The sequence below is a fragment of the Cyprinus carpio genome, chromosome B18 (genome assembly GCF_018340385.1).
Source record: "Cyprinus carpio isolate SPL01 chromosome B18, ASM1834038v1, whole genome shotgun sequence".
Taxonomy (NCBI): Eukaryota; Metazoa; Chordata; class Actinopteri; order Cypriniformes; family Cyprinidae; genus Cyprinus; species Cyprinus carpio.
In genome coordinates this window covers 27,739,150-27,765,722 of record NC_056614.1, presented here as the reverse complement: position 1 = coordinate 27,765,722, position 26,573 = coordinate 27,739,150, and the positions used below count along the sequence as shown (strand labels likewise).

The window sequence follows — 26,573 nt, the reverse complement described above, 5'->3', positions numbered from 1 at the left end:
AGAGACGCCATGTTTGAGACAGACACCAACAGAGAAAAACTTTACCACTCTTTACAAATTTAGTGCAAACTTGTGTTCTTTCAATAGTGATTAAAGCCTAATTTCAGAATAATATTGTCATAGATTGTCTTATTTCAATTAAGAAATATAACAAGTTGCATTTTACGATAAATGTTATTATTATTAAAATTAAGCAATACTATATTATATTATATTATATTGTATTATATTATAAAACAATTTATTATAATATAATTATAATTTTCATTTTATATAATTTATAATATTATATATTATATATTTGATAACTATATTTATTTTATTATTTTTTTATTTTAATAATATATCTAATGTACAAAATAAAATATATGTAATTATAAAATACAGTTATATAACATTAATTATATATTTTAATGATATATAATTAAAATGATTATAATCCCATATACATATACTCATATAATATAATATAATATAATATAAAAAATACTTCCTACAGTTTTCAAGAAACATGACATATCGTTGCTGACCATAGCTGTTTTCAAAATATTGTAGCCTTTTCATTCACAAGATTATTTTTCATTGTAGAAAGCACTGTAGAAAAGTTGTTCATTTGCACATTCATGCTAAACACAAGATTTTCCCATCACATCAGAATAATAGTTTTATTGTTTTGCAAAGACTTTACATTTAAAGTAACAAGTTTATTTCAAATAAGAAATATTAAAAGTTGATTAAACTATATTTAGGCCGTTTTTTTTTTTTTTTTTATTCCTCATGTGTTCTGTGACCCAGTTTTCCCTCATGTTTGATTTTGTCATTTAGTTCAGGTGTGTCTGGTTAATTATCCTCATTTGCTCCACTATATTAGTTGTGTTCTGTTCTCTGCTTGGCATCCGGTCTATTGCCCTAGTGTGGATTATTAAATACAATTTGCATTCATCCTCTTTGTGTTTTTATTTCACTGTAGCTAACTAACTCAATAATTTCAAATGAATTGAAAATTATTTATCATCATTAAAAATTATTAATGCTCACGATTAAATCATATAAGAATGAACTAAACAAATTAAATACAAATATATAATAAATATTAAAATAAAATAAAATAAAATATGTGCATTTATTGTGCTTTTCTATTTTGCAGCACCTAAAAAAAATCCTTTTCCACATAGGTAGCGGTAGGATATACATTATTAAACATCATATATATTCTGATTGCTTGTCGGGGGGTATTTTTCCTTTCAGCCAAACTGTTTGTTGCGTCAAATTACTGTTTGCAAACTAGAAGTCAGTATGCGCGCATGTGGGAAACGCAAGCACAATAAACGGTGTTTACCCGCACAATTCATAGCAAAATAGAAAAGAATTTCAAATCAGACCGAATATTTTCAGTTCGACTCAAAACACACACACACACACACACACACACACACACACACACACACACACACACACACACACACACACACACACACACACACACACACCTGTCACAGCCGGTGTGAAGTGAAGCATAAGCAGCTGCAATTACCAGGTATCGTCCCTCTCTGCCCCCTGTCGTCAGTGGCGCGCGAGTGAAGGGAAAATTGCGTGGGCGCGCCGCCCTGTCACCGAGTGTCACGTGGTGAAATGACTCGTGAGGAAGCCGCCTGTTATTGGGTCTGTCAGCGATTTAGCGTCGCGTTAAGATTGACAGTACAAGCGTGCATGTGTGTTTTGAGATCAACCCAGGCCTTCAGCATCTCTTTCAATCCCAGCATCGCATTTTTAAGAACATAATCTCCATCTTAGAAAGCTATTAGCTTTATTGCTAGCAAATTATCATAATGGAAAGCTATTAGTATTGAGGGTTTATTTGACAAAATGCAAAGTGTCTGTCTAAAAGATAACCGTCTAAAAGTTTTCACAGAAGTTTTATTTGAATAAACTTTTTTCTTTCCTATATATATATTTAATTCTCATCTTTTAAGACTTGAACCCAATTATACTGTCAGGTGCTGTTTTACTGTATTTCAACAAATAAATTTTTAAATAGACATGCTAATGAAGTACATTGGTTAAAATAGACAAACAATGAACAAAGCTTCTGTAGCATTTATTAATCTTAATATATATATATATATATATATATACATAGCGTTTGTGATATATATAATTTCACATTTAATACTAATACTACAAAATTGCACCTGTTAACATAGCGTTTGTGAAACCAGTGTTATTTCAGTATAGACTATACTATTTGTTGATATTTGGGACAAGCAATTGTTTTTGTATTTTCAGTTTTCATATTTAATTTTAGTAATTTTGTTGTGATTTTGTAGGATTTTGTAATTTTTTATTTTTATTTTTTTATAAAAAATAAAGTTTTAGTGAGTTTACTTCAGTATGTTTTGAAGTGTACGTATTTCATCTACTTGTTTTATTTCAACTTTATTGCAAATAACAAAAAATAATTTTAATAGTTTTAACTTTAGGCTAGTTGACAATAACAAGAGTCAAACAATATACAGTGTAATATCATTGATTATAACACATTATTCTTCATCACAAAACTCCAGATATAATTCTATTTTTAATATTTGACATGAAATCATGTCACATCTGTAACCTGCGTGGAAACAAAGCGTTAGTGTTCTAGATCAGCGCGCGTCAATGTTTTCTTTGCACTTTTGTCCCTAACCCATGTTTTGTGTAATGTATTCCAGCATACAAACGTCACAAACACTCACAATCACATGTCGATGCTTTGAAGTCACTTGAGTGTGCGTTTGATCTTTCATGTCGTCTTTTTGTTGTTACCCTCTATTTTTTTATTATTTTTTTGCTCCCCATGAGTACTTTCCTCTCAATCCCAGTCTTTGTTTGGAGGGTTGGTTAAATCAAGACTACATTCTCTGTCTGTTTTTGATTTATTTGAATCAGATTGATTGTTTTAATGCACCTGACTTCTGACTGATGTCTGGATTGCTTGCATACAGGAAAGAAACAAAAGAAAGAAGCAAATATTACCATAAAATCAGCAAGTCAAATCAGTCACAGGCTTCCTGAGGTATAAATCAGTTTATTGCAGTTTTAAAATCTTTCTCCACGTTACAGCTGTATTATTCTTTCATATATCACTTAATGGACAGCGTTGAACTTCTAATGGTAAAATTAACACAACCAACTCAGGCAGAGCTGACAGAAGTTTGAAACTTTGTATAAACTCCATGAATAATTGTATGTTTCCTCACTGCCTGACTAGAGAAGGAAAACTGCTCTTTTTCTTGTAAAAACCACGGAAAGCAGGACTTGTTCTTCGCTAATTAAATACAAGCTCTAGATAAACCCCTTTCACATAATAGAAAACCCAAATAATTAAACTCTCAGTCAGAACGGCTCCATCCTGTTTCACACTCGGATAAAAAAAGCTCCTCAATTATCATTGTTTTTGGCTAGCGTCTAAATATCGGAGGCACTCCCTTCCCGCCCTCTTCCCTGCGGCGTCCATCTCTCCAGCTCGCAATGATTGCCAATTAGAGCAGAAATCAATTTAGAAGTCTCCATTGCTTAATTGATATCATTATGTTTACTGTAGAATGAATAATTGATTATTGTATCATTACTTCAAACTGTACTCATGCGTGAAGAACGCCCGGCAGGTAGCCGCCGCTAAGAGGTTTTCTCGTTAAAAAGCTGTGATTGTCGATAATTAAGGGTTATCATTATATTTCCACTTCCCCAAATGCCGGCATTACAGATCCAGCCTTCCAAGTTCGGCCTGAACTTGCACAACCACTAATAGTTTTTAAAATCAGATCCAAACCAAAAACAACGTCAAACGTTTATTTTAGAAGAAATAATTTCATATTTTAAGTCCAGACGATATCCATAAAAAGCCTCCAGCAGAAATGCTAAATAAATTACTAGTTGACTGAACATTCATAAATAAAGGTAAATAATCATGCGATTGCTCTTGGGTCAAGTCCGTCTCCGTAGACTTGTGTCCATATCTATCCTGTGGTCCAGGTGATAGTGAAAGGTGTTTCGATGGTGTGAGATTGTGATGTTGTGTCAAAATACAGCTCCTGAATTTGAGGGAAAGGAAGAGAGCGTTAATCCAACAGAAAAATGCATTTTTCCAAACAAAATGAAAGTTAAATTTCAGCTCTATATCATTTGCTCACCAATGGATCCTCTGCAGTGAATGGGTGCCGTCAGAATGAGAGTCCAAACAGGTGATAAAAACATCACCATAATCCACAAGTAATCCACACCACTCCAGTCCATTAGTTAACATTTTGTGAAGCCAAAAGCTGCATATGTTTGTAAAAACAGGTCCATCATTAAGGTGTTTTAACTTAAAACATTTGTTTTTGGCCAAAATACGAGTCCATAATCCAAGACGCTTCCTACAGTAAAAAAAAAATAAAAAAATCTCCTGTTGTCCTCTCACATCAAAATTCACACACATATTTGTTTAGATCTGTTTCTTACTCTTGTTGCTTGTAAACGATGCTTGATCTGTGCATATTTCTCTCCTGATTCAGATGAGGCAACGTTTTCACTGGAGAAAGCTATATCATGGACATATTTTAACCGGAAACGACAGTTTGAAGTTAAAACGTCTTGATGGATTTGTTTCTTACAAACATGCAGCTTTTCGCTTCATAGAAAGTGGATTATTTGTGCATTGTGACGTTTTTATTAACTGTTTGGACTCTCATTCTGACGGCACCCATTCACTGCAGAGGATCTATTGGTGAGTAAGCAATGGCATGCTTCATTTCTCCAAATCTGTTCCCATGAAGAAACAACCTCCTCTAAATATTTGATAGCCTGATGGTGAGTACGTTTACAGCACTTTTTCATTTTTGGTGGTGAACTATTCCTTTAAGAGCTTAAATTTGTGTGTGATTACAGACCAATTCAGTCAATGACCTCATAATGGCATGATGAAGAAAAATAAAAGATGTTCAAGCGAATCGTTGGGAAACGCCACCTCTGATCTGACATAAGCCACTGAGGACAAACACACACATGGAGACAGATGGAGCTGCCTCGCCTCTTTCAGACTTATTATGCAGTCGGGAAATACTAAGAAAGATAAATGATGTAGTGTGGGCTGGAACACTAGTTATTCAGATTCACATGCACACAGTTTGTTTGTCACCCCCACTTCAGTTCTTCTCATGACTCGTATAAGTCTCTGGAGCGCCAGCCTGCAGTCTTATTAATAGAAATGGTGCGGTCGATGCACATAAAACTTTATATATATATATATATATATATTAACAGTCATATATATATATATGTAAACTTCTCTATATATATATATATATATATATATTAACAGTCCAGGAGAATGTAAACTTCTCTATGTATTTCATCAAGCACAAAGTGCATGGGCAAGGTATGGAGGACTAGGAAAACATCTTACAAAAAATAAAAGAAGGAATTAATGGGGTGAATGCATTCAGAAGTTTACCTTCTAAATTATTCTCAATAATGATTCTCATTACTGTATTTTATTATTATTGTTATTATTATTATTATTATTGTCCTCTGCACACATTAAAGGCAGAAAACAACTTCCATGATGTGTAAATAATTTTCAGTTAAAATAAATAATTTTTAAGGACATTATAAATTCATATTTTTTTGTATTGATTTTGGGGTGAAATATGAACAGGATAAATTAAACGCAGCAAATATATACTTATATGTATAAATTGTTTTCAATCTAAATTCTATAATTATTTATAATATTATTCCTTTTTATGATTTCCTTTTTAAATATTAAAATAAAAATATTAAAATCTCCTTAAAAATAAAAAATAACTTCTTATAATCACACAGCAAATAAATAGTTCCATGATGTATAAATTATTTTAAATTTAAATAATTTAATTATTTATAATATTCAGGAAAATAATAATAAATAAAAATATAAATAATAATAAACAAAATAATTAAAATAACATTGTCATAAAAGTTATATACAACATACTCGGCTAACAAATGGCAAATACATAGCTTCAAAAACAATCAATTTAAAATGCATATTCAAATATGCATATAAAATGACTAATTTAAATAATATTAAATAATTAATAAATATAATTTATACAATTATCTGGTATTTTACATTCTTAAACATTGCAAGGTAACATGATATTTTACATGTACAGTATATTTTCCAATGAATAAAACTGAATTAAAATAAAATAGATTTTATTCTTTTAAGCAGCACCTCTTGTTGTCCACATAAAAGGTACCATTTTTAATAACTGTATCAATGGTTTTGATAGCAAAAAAAAAAAAAACACATAGTAAAGTACATGTTTGCATGAATCACCTCACCTCAGAGTTATATGTGAATCCCAAGTTGGCATCAGGTTTTCCATTCACTTTCATGGTAACCTGAGTGACACTGCTTGTTATACCCCAAACCCTCACGACACCCAGGGTCAGTCTGTCAGCCTCGGCCAGGCCATTTACAGGAACCTCACTGGTAAGAGTACGCTATAAACATAATCACACAACACAGGTGTAACGCACACATGCCCATTTACAGTATGAGCAAAAATGCTATTGCAAATGATTAGTGCTGACATTAAAACATTCAGATACATTACAGTAATAAATATTTGTGGGGAAAATGCACTTGATTATCATGAAAATAATGTCACAATGCAAAAAAATAAATAAAAATAAATTGGACATATGACCCATTTCTTGAGATTTTCTCACTTAGATATTACTAGAACAGAATGAATAATAACAGAAAATAGTTGTTTCAGTATTTATGTAACATCTGTGCCGAGACAACTCAACCTAGCTGAGTCTGACCTCGTTTTACAAACAGTTCTCTACTCCACAGGGCCGTGTTTTCCCCACCGCTCAAATAATCTCGCCACATACAGTACGCCATCAAACCCACAGAACGTCCAGAGAGCTCTGACCTGGGCCAAGTGGCCTTGAGCTGCTACAGCATGAAATAGTTTTGGATCTGGATTTGTTTATAAATAGAGAGTGGCCACAGATGTTTGGCTTCAAGTGCGATGGACAATCTTGGACTCCCCATTGGATCTAATGACCACAGTCCAAATAAATTGGAAAGAACTGCACACTTCTTCAAAACATATTAACTTACATCAAACACAGAGAAAGATGTCAAGAGGTATTGGCCATTCTGGACAGTATCTGTAAGGAGAAAGAATAAACAAGAATATTAAGAGAGGAAACATTGTGATAAATGGTTTTAGAATGATCTACATAAAACTAAAGACAACATACACAAAATAATATATAAAGATATGCTTTCAGAATGGGGTTTTACTGACTGTATTGCTGATAAGACTTTAAATTTAAATATGTTACCAATAACAGTATTTACTATGAAAAAACAAACAAAACAATAAAACCACCACAGGTTCATTGGAAATATGTGATTCTTTGCTAAACTCCAAAAACACGCCTATACATACAATTCACTGCAGTTTCGAGCTAAAATGAAAACCAGTGGCAGTAATATGCTAACAACTTGTATTCCTTTTCACACAAGTTATAATTACAGGGACAGATTAGTGCTAAATCAAGACTTATTTGCACATGTTTCTTTGCACAATACTATGTAATGACCCCAGAATGCTTTACCGTAGTACTGTACATGATGAGTGCAATGCTGTACTGGGTGCGCTACAGAGCAAGTTTACTACATTAGCAAATCTATACATATGGAGCTGGTTAAGTGTCAAAATGTCAAAATGTGTTAGTTTAAGTAGTGAAAAAATGTGTTTTTATCTATTTTATTAATGCTATCGTTTAGGTATAAAGTAGGGGTTAGTGTAGGTGTTATTTTGTTGTCAAACGCAATAGACCATGAACCTTTTAGCGCCACTTACTGGACATTTCAGTTCCACAATATGTGCAACCAACAACCGACATTGCCAAAATCAACTTTGTCTGTTTTGGATAATAATGAATGCAACTTTAGCACTACTCCCTGAACATTTCATTTTTAAAGTGTCACAAAATGCTGCAAGAAGCAATGTAATCATTTTGCAGAATTGTTGTATTTCCACATATTTCCTGTGAACCGGGTTGAATAAATCATTAATGGAAGAGGAAACATCAAGCGGAGTCAAAACCATCAAATTCCCATGATTCCCATTCCTACAGACACACAACCACACAAAACTCACCGATTCCCTCTCCATCATCCCAGAACAGGGATCCCTTTGCTACACCTCCATCATTAAGAGCAATAATCAGACCCAGAGTATTCTGACGACTACAAGAAAAAACAAAACACATTAAACATACGTACAACATATAAACATACAACCACTCACATTTACATAATATTAATTATTCAGTGTTCAGGCACTTGCTCATCTTGATAAACAACAGTGTGAACTCTTAAAGGAGGAGAAATTGGAAAATGGGCATATAAAAGAAAACTTGACTGTTTGTGGGGCAAGAAGCCTAAGCAAGTATAGCAAAATGGCCCATTAAAGAGGTATTAACACAGATGCAGCATCACTTCACCTGTAGTGTGTGCTGTTCTCTGGTTTCTGCCAGGGCAGAATGTGGCCTGCTCTCACATGCAGGTTAATTTTCTCTAACGGTGCATCCATATCCACAAACTCTCCTGCTGTTCTTATAGCTTTACCCTGGATGATAAATCACATACAAGCAGATAAGAGGCCCCAATATATAGAGGACAATGTACCGCAGGCTGAATTTGTTTCAGAAGCTAGCTTCATTATGACTGGTTGTTAAATTGACATGCTAATAAAGATTTGAATGCTGACTAATAAAATGCTTACTTGCATGTTGGTAAAATGCTTACCGTGTGGTAATCGTACCAGACGCCATATGGCAGGTATCCCTTGACCACAGTAACGCCCTTTACAAAATAAAATTAATGAGAAAACAATTCATAAATAAGAACCCAAACAATAATAAGAACTGTAAGTCTCTCTGTAAGTGTAAGTGTGTATATATTCTGATTGAATATATACACACACGAAATACTGTATATATATTAACAATTACTTATTTGTAATAAGTATTACAATTATCACTAATGTAGTATTACATTAGTATAGTAATATAGCCAGGGTTTTTCATACCGGGTCCAGAGCAGGTGTTATCAGAAGAGCAGGACCCCAGAGGAACTGTTTGTCAATGCCCCAGGTTTTTTCATCTGTGACAAACCTACAGTAAAGGACACAGCACTGAGAACATCATCCACTCAACACTGTACAGTTCAAGAGGGAGAGAACAAAAAATGAGCAAGAGAGAGATTTAGAGCAAGAAATGAGAACATACAGAGGTTAAGATACTGAACAAAATAGCAGATTCCGGAAAAGGAAGGTTAGACGGGTCAGAGAAGTGATAACACAGTAAGCTTAAAAAAAAAAAAAAAAATGGATACAGTAATATAAGACCAATACAGACACAGAGCATTTGGTCCAAGTTCTGATTAGTCATTCCCATGATGCTTTGGGGGAAATGTAATTGAAACGAGAGGATGGACTGAAAATAGTGTCAGAAAGAAAAGATGGTGTAATGAAGATATATTTTGAAGGAGCAGGACATGAATGAAGGTCTTAAAGAGATATTTCACACAAAAAGGAAACTTCTGTCATCACTTATCCACAGGCCTCGTTACATTCACAGATTTTCCTTGGTGGCCTCAATAAACCAAAAAAAACCTTTTAAAAAATTGTAACGGTGGTGGCCGCCCTAGCTCAAATAAACGCTTTTAAAGAAAATTTTCGGGCGCCAGACAAGATAAATCCTGTCAAAAAAATTATAAGTTAACCCAGGATAGCAAAAAAACCCACCTGTTACAATAATAATAATAATAATAATAATAATAATGAAAAAAACAGTCCAAGGAATAATTCACAAGGGAAATTTATTCCATAATGTCCATGAGAAAAAAAACAACATGACAAAAAAGGTCATAAAAAAAACAAAGCTCACAACTTTTCACTTGACACGTGAAGTTGAGATGTACGTGCAGAAAACCGCGTCATTCTATTATTTTCCATAGTGGCAGTTTCACGTCCAAGTTCATTCATAAATTGACCATAGAAAAAGATGAGAGAGAGAGAAAGAAAGAAAGAAAGAAAGAAACATTAAATAAAACTTGTTATTGTTTCTTAAATCTGAACAATATCAACCAACAGTCTTAAAGAGCAAAAATAACATTTGCATAATCATGAAAATAAAAAGCATACAGAATAGGAATTTAATGTGAGGGGGTATGTGTGAAGTAATGTGTGAAATGGGGTGGCGTACAAGTAGGCTACTGACCCAGTTTGCAAACGTGAAGGAAGCTGAAACAGCAGGTTGTCGTCAGACACCAGGACAGGAGGATGAACGGCCAGCTTTTTGTTGGAATATTCCACCAATACAGACGGTCTGGAAGCATCACGCTTAAGTTTAGTCAAACTCCACGCCGCTCAAACATCACTCACAGGGAAAGATACTCCAAGCGGCCGTATTTTTCCTCCTCACTGGAATCCATGAACTCCTAACAATGCACCTGTAAACCTTGCACACAAACTTTCTGATGACGGCGCTTCTCTCAGGTACGTCACATCTCCTTTATATCCTCCATCCTTCCGCCGTTAATTGAAAACTCCGCCCAGTCATTCCAAGTGAAAACGAAAGTAAACCAAAGATACGGTGGCCCGAAGTTTTTCACTGCCACACTCTCCCTCCCTTGAAGAAAACAACCCATGGTTGTTTAAAAGAAAGCATGGATTAGAAACCTAGAAATTCTTCTTCCTCATCAGAGGCTTCTTGAAACAGGTCAAGTAGTTTTTGTGTTTCCTGGGACTCCCAAATCCTCGGCTGTTGAAAACACATTTTTAAATTACAGACATGTGCTATACGGACATCTTCTCCGGTGTCTTCCAGGGCTATTTTATAGTTCAAAGGACCCAGCTGCTTCAGAATACGTAAGGTCCCTTCCACTTTGGTGCTAGTTTTGCACTAAAATTATGTTGTGCACTGGACTGTGGGAAGTTACGCAACCATACACGATCCTTGCTGTTGAATGTTAAATCTCTTCTCTGTTTGTTGTATTTTTCTCAGTTGTCTCAATTTTGCTTTCCTACTGTTTTCTTTGGCTTGGGCCTGTAAGTGATGAAGATGCTGGACCACATCGTAGGAAGCAGCATCTGGGGTTAAATTAGCCCTATCGAGCATCTTGTCCATTGGACCTTGGAAGTTTTCTGCCAAGCTGTAGCTCTGCTGGAGACAGTCCAGTGGTTTCTTGTATGGCTGAATTTAAAGCAAACCGGGAATTCAGGTAAGAACTGGTCCCATTTCTTGTGGTTATCGTCCACGTATGCTGCCATCATACTTTTGAGAGTACGATTCACTCGTTCAGTTATGTTACTTTGTGGATGATATGCGGTAGTTAATTTAGGAGTAATACTCCAATTTCCACACAACTCTCTGAAGACAGATGAGACAAACTGTACACCCCTGTCTGAGAGGATGAAATCTGGTACACCCCCATCGAGTCAGGATTTCTTTTCTAAAGATAGAGGCAACATTCTAGGCAGTGGATTTACGCATGGGGAACAGCTCAACCCATCGAGAATAATAATCAACAAACACAAGCAAGTACTCATTTTGGTTTGTACTTCTTGGTAGTGGACCCATGATGTCAACTCCCAGCATTTGGTTTGGGTGAGTGGTAGTGGTTTGCTGCAATTTCCCAGCAGGTTTTTGATTGTCATGTTTTATTATTTGACATTTCACACAGGTTTTCACATGATGTTTTACATCAGACCACATGCCTGGCCAGAATGCTACTTCTTGGAGTCGTTTGTATGTTTTTAGATTCCTCCATGGAAAGTTGCTTAACAGGGGACAAACGGTATGGTTTTTTGCTCAATGGGTACCTGACAAGTGGTATAAATGTGGTGCTGCAGAACATCAGTGCGTCCAGTCCGGAGAGTACATACCTGAGGATTGCTTTTCAGGAGGTGGAGCAACTGTTGTTTACCATCTGGAGGTAAATGAGCTTCATTTACTGCATTTTTGATTAACATTTTTTTTCGTCCATAAGGTCAGATTGGTGTATTAGCAGTTGGGGGAATGGAGGTGGAACAGAACTCAACAGGGACAGATTCTGTGTTGATTTCTTCTGTTGCAGGTATTCAGATTGGGGACTCACAATTGGCACACTAGCATTACCTGGTTGAAAGGGGTACTCCTTTACAGGGGCAAACTTGAAAGAATATTTTGGATCTGTGACATTAAGCTGCATTCCACTGAAGAAAATAAAGTCCAACCCCAGAACTACAGCATAGGTGAGGGCTTGTGATCACAGAAACAGCAGCAGTTATAGTTAAATCTTGGTCATGGAGTTGTATGGTGGTATTCATCCATCCTAATGGAATCTCTGCTTCTCCATTTGCTAGGTAGAGAGGACCACGAGACCAGGGATGAAGCTGATCTGGTGATGTGAGCTGTTTCATGAGACTTTCATGAATGAGTGTGTAACTTGCCCCAGTATCAACAATGGCTTTTCCAGTCCATGCAGCAATGCTAACGGGAACAACCAACTGCTGAGGTACTGTCATCGATGCATTAAGGTTTGTGAAGATAGAGGCTTTCTTGCTTTTAGTTGGAGGCTTCTGCATTTCTGTAGCAGTAACTGAGTGGTTAGAAGACTGACCCCTTGTCTGAGGGGATGAATAAGGATATTTGCTGCTGGTATATTGGTGACCGGATGATTGATGAGGTGACTGTGGAGGGATATAGTGTGGACACTTGCCTGGCGGATGCTGTCCTCGGCATCTTCAACACTGAACTGGGATTTTCTCAACAGGTTGGTTCGATGAGGCTCTTTGTGATGTGGCTGGATGCTTAGGGCCCATTCGCCCCTTCATATCGAAGCTGTTGCTCATAATCTTTTTCCCAGTTGGTGTCCTAACTTGACTAATTCTTCTACAGTACTCACCCGACTACGCAATTGGCTGGCAAGGTAAGGCTTGATGTTCTTAAGTATCATCTTAACAATGTCACCTTCAGTTAGATCTGCCTTCCACCTTTTACAAAGGGCTCTGTAGGAGAATGCAAAGTCTCTAATAGATTCTTTCTCACTTTGAATTTTTGTTCTGACCCGTTCAGCCAGTTCATCATCATAATCTTCAGACAAGAATGCAGAAAGGAATGCAGCCTCAAACTCACTCCACGTGGAGATGCTGGAACGTCTGACCTCCCACCAGTCACGTGCAGTTCCATGTAGGACAGTACGGAACGTGGCTAGGATATCTGTATCAGTTAGGGGATGAAGGGCCAAGAAATCCTGACATTTGGTTAAGTACAGTAGGGGGTCTGCATCATCTGATGGTCTACCAAAAGTGGGAAAAAGTTAATTTAATATGATCACTTTTTTACGATAGGTGTGGGGGGAAGGGGGGTGAAGAAGTTGAAGGAATTGCTGGAGTAGACACAGATGGCGTAGTTGAAATAATGGAGCTGGAAATTTGTGGTGCCAATTTTTGTTGTTCGTCAATTTGATTTTTTAGATCCTGAAATCCTTTCTCCATCTCTTTTCTCAACTCCTTTACACATTTGGATAACTGGTTATTTTGGGTGACAAATTGCTGAAGTTCTATAGTAATGCGATCATGGCTTGTTTGAAATGTGTGTTGCACAGCTTTGATGTCCTGCTGAACTTCTGACTGGAGTTGATCCACCATGAAACGCATTTCTGACACCAAGGTAGATTCCATCTTTTGGAGTTCAGCTGTAATCATTTGCTTCATAGCTTTTAATCAACTTGTCTGTTTTCAGATTCCTCTTGTTGTTTGGTAGTGGTCAGCAGAGTGAAGACTTGACTCTTGTTATCCTCCACTTTTGCAGCGAGTTCAGAGAGTTGATTTTTGTTTTGAGTAGAAGTGGCTTTCATTTCTTGGGTAAAATCATTCATGGTTTTTTCTTGTCTTTTCATCAAGTCAAATAAATTTTCCCAGTTCCCTTGTACCTGAGAAGTAAACTTTTGGATTTCTTTTCCAGGAGTTTGGTAGAACGTTGGGTAGGTCATGCTGAGCACTTGAGAGAGATCCTCCTTCGGATGATGTACATAGTTGCATGTTATCCCCTGGGGGTGCCCAGGTGACTGTTTGCATGGGTGTGCTGCCAGCCAGAACAGGAGAATCCATTAGCATACGGGACACAGGATGCATGGGGCTGAAGGGAATAGGGGTTTGATTCACAGGTGGAGCTACTGGTGGCATCAGAGATCGCACTGCTGGTGGCCATACAGGAGTGGAGATGTCTGGAGGTGACTCCATTTCTATAAATGTGGATGGGGAAAGAGGGGAAGTCGCCATATGTGTTGTGCTTGTGTGGGTGAAAGAAATGTTGGGCAGAATATCAGTAAATGTATATGTAAATCAATAATTGTGTTTGTCAGTAATTCCAAGCACCACACTATTCACAAAACAGCAATTTTCAGAAATGGCTAGATAAAAAGACAACAAGTAGTTAACCTCTACTGAACCAATTAACGTCCCCAGACACAGTTTATACAAGTTCCACAAAAACTTCACAACTTTTACCATAGACAAAACATCCTTGTTAATTAAAACATTTCTGTTCAAGGGTTCAATAAATCACATCCACTTTCAAAATTCAAAAGTTCACACACACACACAAAAAAAAACTTTTCCCAATTAATAACACTCCCGTAATCAAAAGCACAGAATTTCCAAAAACAGTTTTCTTTTATGGTACAAAAAAAAATAACCCTAAACAATTTTACCATAAGGTTTCAATAATTCCCCAACAAAACAATTCACAATAAATGTTCAGGTCTTTAAGTTTTCAAGTCCCTGTTCGGGCGCCACTCTGTAACGGTGGTGGCCGCCCTAGCTCAAATAAACGCTTTTAAAGAAAATTTTCGGGCGCCAGACAAGATAAATCCTGTCAAAAAAATTATAAGTTAACCCAGGATAGCAAAAAAACCCACCTGTTACAATAATAATAATAATAATAATAATAATGAAAAACAGTCCAAGGAATAATTCACAAGGGAAATTTATTCCATAATGTCCATGAGAAAAAAAAACAACATGACAAAAAAGGTCATAAAAAAACAAAGCTCACAACTTTTCACTTGACACGTGAAGATGAGATGTACGTGCAGAAACCGCGTCATTCTATTATTTTCCATAGTGGCAGTTTCACGTCCAAGTTCATTCATAAATTGACCATAGAAAAAGATGAGAGAGAGAGAAAGAAAGAAAGAAAGAAAGAAACATTAAATAAAACTTGTTATTGTTTCTTAAATCTGAACAATATCAACCAACAGTCTTAAAGAGCAAAAATAACATTTGCATAATCATGAAAATAAAAAGCATACAGAATAGGAATTTAATGTGAGGGGGTATGTGTGAAGTAATGTGTGAAATGGGGTGGCGTACAAGTAGGCTACTGACCCAGTTTGCAAACGTGAGGAAGCTGAAACAGCAGGTTGTCGTCAGACACCAGGACAGGAGGATGAACGGCCAGCTTTTTGTTGGAATATTCCACCAATACAGACGGTCTGGAAGCATCACGCTTAAGTTTAGTCAAACTACACGCCGCTCAAACATCACTCACAGGGAAAGATACTCCAAGCGGCCGTATTTTTACTCCTCACTGGAACCCATGAACTCCTAACAATGCACCTGTAAACCTTGCACACAAACTTTCTGATGACGCGCTTCTCTCAGGTACGTCACATCTCCTTTATATCCTCCATCCTTCCGCCGTTAATTGAAAACTCCGCCCAGTCATTCCAAGTGAAAACGAAAGTAAACCAAAGATACGGTGGCCCGAACAATCATCAAAAAAATAAAAGTTCTTTAAGTAACGTCAATAGACGTTTGTTCAAAGTTATATGGTATTTAATAATGTTCTCTAAACGTTACCACAAAACATTATATGACTCAAAGATGAAAAAGGGTTTTCAAGCATCAAAACAATAAAAGTATAATGCAGCTTTATTTTTTTCTGAGCAACCACTAGGTTTTACCCAGTTGTCAGCAGCAAGTTTTTAATCATTTAAAATATAATAAATTTAATATGTTCACTTATATTTCACATATTTCATTTGTATGTACATATTTTTGTTATGCTGAATGCATTGGAGCATTATTTCATCCATATTTTGAGATTTTATCTTCACAAAAGTTATTTGAAACATTAAAGTAGACACTTAACATGATTTAATATGCTGTCTGCATATATAATAATCCCTTTTGTAAATGTATTTGATGCAGTCACCAAAATGGGACATCTCATCTTTGACCCGTACACATTTTTCATGTTTTAGTAGAATTTTTAGAGTTTTTAAATGATACTTGTTTCAGATTGTTCAGGGAACATTCAAAAGTAACATTCACACAATGTTTGCAAAATGCTAAAATGGAAGGTTTGCTTAACGTTTGCATAACCAGGAAGAAACATTTCTAAAATGTTCAAGGTCACGTACAGTTTTTAAATTGGTTTTAAAACTTTTTTTTTTCTTTCTTATGGTTTTGAAATTGTATGAGAGTGAGCAGATGATTTTCATTTGTGGGTCAACTAAATGGTGGACACTTACTCGTGCAGCATGGGTCTGACCACAGTGTTTCCGTGAGCATGGGCTTCATACATCAGTGTGTACAAATACGGCAGGAGGGTGTAGCGAATGTTCAGCACATCACGAGACGCAGCAGCAAACTCCGGTCCCCAGGCCACGGGATCCTGCCTCTGTCAAACATCACAAAACTCATCACATTACAGTCATTCAGCACTGCTGAAGAAAACCTGAATGGATTCTCATGCAAAGCTCCCTCCTCCTCTCTTGCAATGTACATGCTAGGATAATTTTATTGTTTATTGTGATATAATTTTTACAAATATTTTCCTTACCAGTTTTGTCTTGAGCCTGCTCAATAATTGTATGGAACTACTTTATATACAGTTGCTATTCAACAAAATTTATCATGTAAAATTGAAGTGATCAAATTAAATAAATTAGAATTTATTGGTAAAAAGATTATTTAATAATAATAATAATAATAATAATAATAATAATAATAATAATAATAAAAAACAAACACACACACACACACACACACACACACACACATATATATATATATATATATATATATATATATATATATATGTAACAGGTACAGTTAATATGAGTATTTTATTAAATATGTTTTGCATTTTCTCAGTAACTGATTTATTTATTTATGCAAACAGATAGATCTGGAACAACACCACATGTTCTGCATTATGCATTGTGACACCATGGGAATAAATACTTTAGCCCTGAACTATATTTCATATTTGCACAATCCAAATCTGTACAGCTGTGTCCCGCTGAATCCAGACATAACTGTACACCCCGTTCATCATCTGTGCCCGCACGCACGCGCGTGTGTGTGTGTGTGTGTGTGTGTGTGTACAGACTGAATGTTAATCCTCTGTCAGACAGAGAGAGGATGTGGACTGTGTGTGGGTCTGAGTGCTGTTAAGAGCGGTGGGTGTGAGTTAATGTGCTCACAGATATAAAGGTGAACTATATCTGATAATTATTTCTCAAGTGCCACGCGTTCACAGGTCTGACCGCTAATGCATGCGGGCTAACACTTAAACATGAACTAAACACTTTATGAAGTGAGAACTCCTCTCAGTTTCTGGATGTTATACTAAGGCATAAAAAAAGCTCCTCTAAATGTCCTTAAAACAAGCTGGATGAGATATTAAAGCTCATTTTCAGAGAATGTTTCTTGAATAAAGATATATTTAGTCTTGTTATTGAATTGTTTTTCACCTGCTTTTAAATATATCTCATTGCCTCAAAAAAATATTATTACAGTATATTAAACATAAATTCTCTGAAAATTAGCCTCAATATCTTATGCAGTTTTGCTTCTTATGTAAACTTATCTTGCTCAAAGGATATTTAAATTAGCTTAAAATTGGAAAACACAAAGATACTCTTTCAGAAAAAGATTTCTGGCTTTTAGGGTTATTTTACTAAAAAAAAAAAAAAAAAATCTTATTTTACTGTATTTACTGTCTATAATCCTCTCTTGCTGTGTGCATAGGGTCATTGTCCTGTTGGAAGGTGAACCTTCTGCCTAGTCTGAGGTTCTGAATGCTCTGGACTGGGTTTTCATTAAGGCTTTCTCAAAATTTTGGTGCATTGAGCGTTTCTTCTACTCTGATGAGTCCCTCAGCCCCTGCTGCTGAAAAACAGCCCCACAGCATGAGGCTGCAACCAGCCAATAATAATAAATAAAAAAAATAAAAATAAAATAATAATAATAATAATAATAATAATAATAATATTAATGGCAGCCTAACCAAACAAGTTTATATTGTTCTTGCCCTTCTGACCTCTAGAATATTTAGTATTGTCCCTTCTCTCACTCATAGAGTGAAAACTCCTTCTGCTAATGTAATGGGAACAGCTAATGTCTCTGTGTTAAAGAGTTTGAATGAACTAGACCTTCCTCCTGTTAAAGCCAACTCCTGCTTTGCAGACAAAAATCCACATTATTCCAAATGTACTGCCCTCTGACTCCATTAGCATGTGACTTAGCGTGATGGAGAGACGGACTAACTTGGAAACACTTGCAGGAGTGTAAGAATTATGAGCCGCGCTGCAGAAGTCCTTCTCCCTCTCTCTCTCTCTCTCTCTCTCTCTCTCTCTTTTTCTGTCAGCTGGCATCAGCATCAGAATATTTGTACTGGCAAATGAGTTTGCCAGATATTAGGAGCAAATAAGGTGGTCTTTCTGAACTTCTCTCACTGTCTGTTCATCTATCATTTACCCCCCACCAGCTTGTTTTGCACTTGAACTTCAACATACAGTTTCTACTGAAACGGGTGGTCGGAGCTGAGAATTTCACAATATTCTGCAAAATTTTCTGCTAAATATTTTGCATAAGTATGTAAATTCCTGATCTTGTAAACTTGTTTACAACTGGAAAACATAAAGACACTTTTTACGAATGTTTTTATTTTTATTTTTTTATTTTTTTTTTGCATATGAATATGATCTGAGAATGACAATTAAAAATTATGTCAATCATTTATTTATTTAAATTCATGTATTTTGTTTTATTGTTTTACCAGAAACCAACTTCTGTCTTTCTTACTATCTTTCTTTCTTATTGGACCTGAAGTGCTGTTTTGCAACAATATTAATCATGAAAAATGCTATATATATATACACACACACACACACGCACACACACACACGCACACACACACACACGCATACATATAGATACTTGGGAAGTCGTGGCCTAATGGTTAGAGAGTTTGACTCCTAACCCTAAGGTTGTGGGTTCGAGCCTCGGGCCAGCAATACCACGACTGAGGTGTCCTTGAGCACTGAACCCCCAACTGCTCCCCTCCCACCGCACCACAAAATAAATCCCACCCCACCGCTCCTGTTTTCACTTCACGTTTTTTTTTTTACCACTGTTTTGTGTTTGCACTTTGGATGAGTTAAATGCAGAGCATGAATGCTGAGTATGGGTCACCATATTTGGCTGTATGTCATGTCACTCACTTACACACACACACACAATTTTTAACATTTAATTTGATTACATAAAACAATTTCTAGATCATGTATTTATTTACTTTTTTGTTTTGATGATATAAGTTTTTGATATGTTGACATTATTTTATTTTATTTTAGCTACTTGTCAACACATAATTTCTTACTTTCATTTATTTTTACTTGATTTACTAAAATAATTACAATTAGCACTGAAATTAATTAATAAAATTAATAAAAAAACTACAGCCATGAACCAGGATTGGCAACTACCAGTGCTTGTCAGAGCCCATTGCTTTAAAAAAGGTAATTAATATTAGTCCATTTCCTGCAATAGAAATACTTTGAATGCTTTAAGTGACTTTATTCAACTTTTAGAAGTACACTACCATACACATGACGCAAAACTGATTACATTAAGTGTCTCTTATTCACTATCTGACATGTCTTTGTCTCTATCACCTTGACACCCTCCATCCTTTGCCGTTTGTCTCTGGATGACCTTCCATTTGCCTACGCAGCCACATTAAAGCTAATGACATCTTGGAGGGGTAATTACAGCAGCAAGGGGACGTGCAGGCGCAGGGTAGAGGCCAGCTGAGGACAGTCTCTTATTGAAACTGTCATTGAGACACACGGAGAACACATCCACACCGGAGCAAGTGAATGACTCGGCAGAACACCAGCGGAAAATGTGCAGACATGCTGTCGTGCAAGCACTGCTCTGCACTTTTGTTTTAATAAAGCCCTCTAAATTCCCTGGTCTCTTTCAGTACATGTCGAATACCAGAATTAATACATTTCATGCTATTTTAAAAGCATTTTTGTTAGCATTTTTACTTCTGTGTTTTACTCTAGCCCAAATCCCAAAGGAATATGCACATATAATATTGCACAAATGTTTTCTCTATTGCTATTTTCGCCATTTTTATTAACAAAGAAAGCAAAATGATAGGGAGCAGATACAGTATCAAACGCTATGTCTTCAACCCCAATTTCTGTCATAATTTGCAACAAATCCTGAAGGATTGCAACAGAAATTCTCATATGATTGTAACATAACACAAAACAAAAACTTGATATTTTAGTTCCCAATACCCTGTTCCCAAAAGGACTGTCATAATTACCAACAGGATAAAAAAAAAAAAAAAAAAAGTAGGATAGCAAAAGATATTTAAAGAAAATCTTAATGGATTTTACAGTTACTACAGATTCTCTACAGATTTTCCTTTAACCATAAAAAAAAAAAAAAACATTAAATTAAATAAAAAGAACATTAAATTATTTTTAATTAAACGTTTAAATGAAACGAGGTTAATTTAAGCAAACACATAGTAAATATATATAATTACATTAAGTTTATTTTAAATGAAACGAGTTTAATTTAAGCAAACACCATAGTAAATAATATATATATATATATATATATATATATATAATTAGGTTTATTTTATTTGAAATTAAGTTAAATATATATATAATTAGGTTTATTTTATTTGAAATTAAGTTAAATAAATATATTTTACATTTCCAATCCAAATTCTATTTCTGTTTGTTCGTCCTTTGTTTAATCACTCATTTAGCAAAGCCATTTCTAAATGACTGAAGCCCAGGAGGGTTCTGAATAACTTTGACCATTTAATTATACCCCAAATGTATCTGTTAGCAACAAAGCTGCCACATCCACTCACTGAAGAATTTTCCCCACACTATATCGATCCCTCTCACTCCCCGGGCTTATTGGACTTTTGTGACAGGTCCCAGCACTTGCAAAGGTCACATTTTAAACAAGTGCCGGAGTGAATACCTGACAGCCCACCTGTCTGCAGATCCCAGATATTAGTCAGAGCCCATGTGGGAGGCCCTTTTCAATTGGAGCTACTGTCTGTCTCAGTGATTCACGGATCATTTTTTTACTCTCTCAGGGCGTCATACAGACAAGCGTTCATGTAGGAAGTTGTCATCGCTGTACAGTGACATTATCTTGTTTCACCCTCTGTTTTGATGCCCATCACTCACTGTCACTGATTATCAGGCTTAACGCCATAAAAGACTCAATTAAGGTCCGTTTCACACTATTTGCTGTACAATGGCCCCACATGTCCCCTGTCACATCCATCAATTTTCTGAGCATGATTAAGCTTAATAAAACCAAAAATTGCTTGGTAAAATTGTCAAAAAAGTTGTACTGTAAAATAATAATAATAATAAAAAATTGTTTGTTTGTTTAAAGGCATACTGATATATAATCACTAATTGTTTTGGCCATGTAGTGCACCCCTACGAATATTACAAAAGTGATATTTCTTATTAGATTAATATTTTAGCTTAGTAATAATAAGACAAAGAAAAGCAGAAGTTATTATTTTCTCATTCAAATACTCATTTCTTTATTTTACAACAGTAATATTTCTTTAGTTTAATGTTTTTTAAATAAAATTGTTATTTTATATTATATTATATTTTAAATGTATATTAATATTTAATCACAAATTTCTAATGTTTAATCACTATTTTTCTAAACATATTGTACACCCCTACAAACAAGCTCAGCAAAGTTGGACCTTTTTTTTTTAAATCAGATTTTTGAATTGAAATATACAGATTTTAATTAATTAATAAAAATAAATAAATAAATAAAAACCAAATGTGCAGCACAACAAATTTCTGTATCAAAATCCCCATTTTTAGATCCAAAAATTATAATAATGTGTTGAAAAGCATAAGACCTTTTTGAAGGTAAAAACGGCTCTGACACAATTTGACTGATTAAACTAACCTTATACCTAGGCTTAGAATAAGATTTTTTACGTTTTGGTTAACACTGGTTTAAAATACATGAATAAAGCTTCTCTAAAGCTGTGTTTAAATTAAAATTAAAATTAAATTTATGCATTTAGCAGACGCTTTTTATCCAAAGCGACTTACAGTGCATTCAGACTATCAATTTTTAACCTATCATGTGTTCCCAGGGAATCGAACCCCCAACCTTGCACTTCATAATGCAATGCTCTACCACTTGAGCTACAGCAACGTTAAAGAAGCCTTCTCTAAAGCTGTGTTCTTACTGGCATGTTGATGGTGTTGTGGTTTCTGGAGAACGGATAGAAAGCTCCAAGCTGCATCCAGCGCAGACACATCTCGTATTCAGCAACGTTAAAGAAGCCACAGATATCAGCACCAGTCTGAAACACAAGCGAAAATGGAGAATGAGAATGGAAAAGAGACATAGAGAGAGAGAGAAACACAAATATAGATCTCTGTAAAAACAGGGCCACAAGAGCCAACTCCAAAATGTTAATAAATAAACTCTATAGGCAGTGTAATGGCTGCATGCTAGTGTAATGTGCCCAATTGAACTAAAAACATTGTTTGATAGGAAATAAAGCACAAATTAAAAATCAATAGCAAGTGCTGCGGCAGGATGAGAGAGGCACTTACGTAAGGGATGCCAAAAACACTCAACAAAAACATAAATAAAAAAAAAAAAGAAGTATAGATACAGTTTAGCACTTAGTTTTCCTTTTTTCTTTTTGCACCATATTTAAAAAATGTCAGGACATTTTTGATGCCTCAGAAGACCAATACATAAAAATTCTCATTGCAAAACTTTCCCATTTAGTATACAACACAATTAAAAAACAATACCATACAAAAAAACATGGTCATATAAAAACAAATTAAAAACACAATCAAAACAACAATAAATTTATAATATTAAAAAACACAATTAAAACACAATTTGGATATATTACTCAAAATCTAAAAAAGTCCTAAAAAATCACGATAAATTTCGAAGGGCTTCAGACCTCTGTGCATGGACTCCAGTGCTGGGAAAGGTCACACACATCCCGATTAATTTTGGAGGGAAAATGCTAAATACAAGTGTAAATGCTGACCATCGTGCACTCATAGGAACTTACGGGGCATGTATGGAGGATCTTCCAAATCTTTATTCCCTAGACAATTTTCTCCAGCGGTGCCATGCACAAAACTGGCCGGCTCATTCATGTCTTCAGAAAGCAAAGCACCAACACAATGACAAGGTTATCATTCAAAGAATGCAAAGGAGAAAACTGTGACCATATGCAAATGAGTGCATAAACGGGGTGTGGCTATGCAACATTTTCACTTGTTCTTGCACAGCTCACCATGACTTTGTCAAGTAGGACATATTCCACAATCAACAACAAGATTTCAACAACATTCCTATGAATCTATCATTTTCCTCTGATTTTTAAGGGTATTTATCGGTTACGATGTGTTGCTAGATGTGAGCAACAACATCATGTAATGGCACATATGTGCTCAAAGAATATCTTTTACCATTTTAATTCATAAAACTGACTGCTTACTTGTCTGCTTACCCCTAGTAAAAAAAAAGTAGTTATATATTTAAATTCATTTAATACTAAGTATAGTTTAAACCTATTAACATATTTACTGACATATCGCTCCAGACTTATGAAAATTATAATTAAACTTTATTTGGATTACTACTTGTGCACAATGCACATTTCTTAATATTTTGTCTAAAATGTGTTTTAATGTCACTATTGATGAGGATTGTATGATCTTTGAAAAATATCAGTCTTTAAACACAAGATATTTAAATTGTACCTGAAGTGTACTTGCAATAATTCCACTTCAGGATAATCAAATATACTTCAGTATATCTTTAGTTGGACTTCAGCACTAATTCCACACAATTTAACGATTACTACGTGTTGATTGGATATTACAGTAGTACAACATGCTAATTTGTGCAATTTAACAGACTTTAAGTATACCACTTTAGTATACTAAAAGTACAATTGCAGGGTATTTTTATTAAGTACATAAATATGTAAATGTCTTTGTAGTATACTAGGCATGAAATAAATGTATTTCAAATACATTTTAGTATAGTTATTTTTCATTAGGTACATGAAACAGTCTGCTTAATATATGCTAACACTTTATTCTGATGGTTCGCTACGTTAAGTTATATTACTAACTAATGAGAGCTTGTTGATATTTGCAAAATCCCAAGAGTTGGCATACTTATTAGTTACTTATAGTTATCGAAATAAAGCATAACTTTACATTTCTTTGTTTTTCACTCCAACATGGAAATGAAAAAGACAAAGCACTCACGATCCAGAGTCCGTCAAACTTCATGATGTTGTTGTAAAAGTCTTTAATCTGCTCTCCCCACCACTCTGCTGTACTGGTCTTGAAGAAATCAGGGAACGCTGCGAAAGCTCTGAATAGCTGAAAGTTTAAGTGAAACAAACATTATTATAATTGCTGCAGGCTGGATGCAGTGCTTTAATGATCACTACATGCTTTTTAGATATTACAGCAGTGCAAAATGCTAATTTGTTTAAATAACAATGTGCTGATTTACTTCTGATCTGTTCTCATTGGCTGTTGGTGTGTCTTCTACATGCTGATTGGCTGATATAATAGTGGGTGATATAGTATAACACTGTTATGTGCTAAATGGGTCTTCTACATGCTGATTGGTTGATAGTATCTATGATGTCACCTTCATCCCTCTTGACTGCATTTGCAATTATAGCCCATTGTACTGATGATTTCAGAATGAATAGACTTGGATGGGGGGACAAGAGAAAAGCTGTCCGGTTCTCTGATTAAAGAGAGATAGAAAGAATGTGATTTATAGAGAAAGATAATGAAGGGAGAGAGGCAGATACCTCCACTTGAGTATCCCAGTCCAAAGAATTGTCCACAGTGATATTGGGATAGTCAGGCCATACCTATGACAGACAGAAGAGAAGACTTTGACAAGTCTTACACTGTACATTGATGAGTTGATTTATACACATTTTAATTTGCCTCTGTTCATAGAGCTTTTTATACAGATGGCGAGGCTTTTTTAGGTTGGATATAATATGCAATCTCTGACCCAGTTTGTTTGCTGGCTTTCATGGCTGTGGTATGTTTTATTTTATACCAACTGGCAACCTGGGGTGCCAAAATACTATTGGGTACATTGGCAGAGGGCAGAGTCACACAGACCAAAACAAAAACAGACATTCCAACACATTTGATATTAGAATACCTGGCTGTTTTTCAAAGAAAAAAAAATATGTGAACTTAGCATGTTTCCTGAATTTCTGCAAATGCATTATGTTATTTTATGATTTAGTGCAGTCAGAAACTTGCATTGGGCAACTTTAACCTCATTTAACTTGAATTCTGAATTCTTCCACAAGCATTTGAAAATAATCAACATGTTTTTTCACTTCATCACCATTTTGGAGATGATGTTCAACTTCTACTCACTGAAGTAGGGGTTAATTAAACCGCCTTCCATTGGTTATTCCCAATTAAGACTAAATTGGAAAAAATACATTGTATTATACTTCTTTAAAAAACAACACAAGCAAACCAAGCTACAAACAGAGTTCAATGTACTGCAGAACACGAAGGCCCTCAAACTAGTGCCGCAGAGCAGAGCAAAATATACTGTCAACAAAACTATGAGGTATTGACTTTGAATCAATATATGTTCCTCTTCCTCCTTGTGTTTGTCATACCTTTCCCCACACAATGTCATTGCTAAGCTCAGGAGGCCATTTGATGAAAACGTTTTTTTCAATCCCGGTATCAAATGCAGGGTAGGAGCCTTTTGTCTCATTGCCAGCTATCGCCGGGTCCTGAAGCACACAAACAAACAAAGCATGTAGTTCTGGTACAGAATACATTTCTCTGCATGCTTCTGGCCAGAATAAGAAGACCGTATTGATGTCAGACTACATCGATTGCTGTGTTCTCATTACAGTTACCATTTCATGGAAACAACTTTGTTTTTCCTAGTAATTGAGAATAGTTTGTACCAGGATGAAGATGAAACGCATTCCCTCAGCCCTCATCTGGTCCACCAGAGCAGGCAGTCCTTTAAAATTCACTTGGTCCAGCGTAAAGTCCATCTGCCTCTCCATGTAGTCAATGTCTGCATATTGCACATCCTTTAAGG

General features: G+C 35.4%; 1 protein-coding gene across 1 annotated transcript in view; it reads right to left on the bottom strand.

Moving 5' to 3' along the window:
* Positions 1-3,051: 3,051 nt before the first annotated feature.
* LOC109063204 (sucrase-isomaltase, intestinal-like) overlaps positions 3,052-26,573 on the bottom strand; it is a 64,320-nt gene continuing 40,798 nt past the window's right edge. The window contains exons 32-47 of the mRNA XM_042743639.1: positions 26,434-26,565; positions 26,134-26,253; positions 25,288-25,350; positions 24,725-24,841; positions 23,512-23,602; positions 23,391-23,418; positions 23,030-23,048; positions 22,657-22,773; positions 16,619-16,767; positions 9,126-9,210; positions 8,843-8,899; positions 8,539-8,663; positions 8,193-8,281; positions 7,142-7,191; positions 6,349-6,510; positions 3,052-4,073 (exon numbers count right to left, since the gene is read on the bottom strand). Coding sequence (XP_042599573.1) covers positions 3,999-4,073; positions 6,349-6,510; positions 7,142-7,191; positions 8,193-8,281; positions 8,539-8,663; positions 8,843-8,899; positions 9,126-9,210; positions 16,619-16,767; positions 22,657-22,773; positions 23,030-23,048; positions 23,391-23,418; positions 23,512-23,602; positions 24,725-24,841; positions 25,288-25,350; positions 26,134-26,253; positions 26,434-26,565 — 1,479 coding nt within the window. The 3' untranslated portion in view covers positions 3,052-3,998. The remainder of the gene's footprint in view (positions 4,074-6,348; positions 6,511-7,141; positions 7,192-8,192; positions 8,282-8,538; positions 8,664-8,842; positions 8,900-9,125; positions 9,211-16,618; positions 16,768-22,656; positions 22,774-23,029; positions 23,049-23,390; positions 23,419-23,511; positions 23,603-24,724; positions 24,842-25,287; positions 25,351-26,133; positions 26,254-26,433; positions 26,566-26,573) is intronic.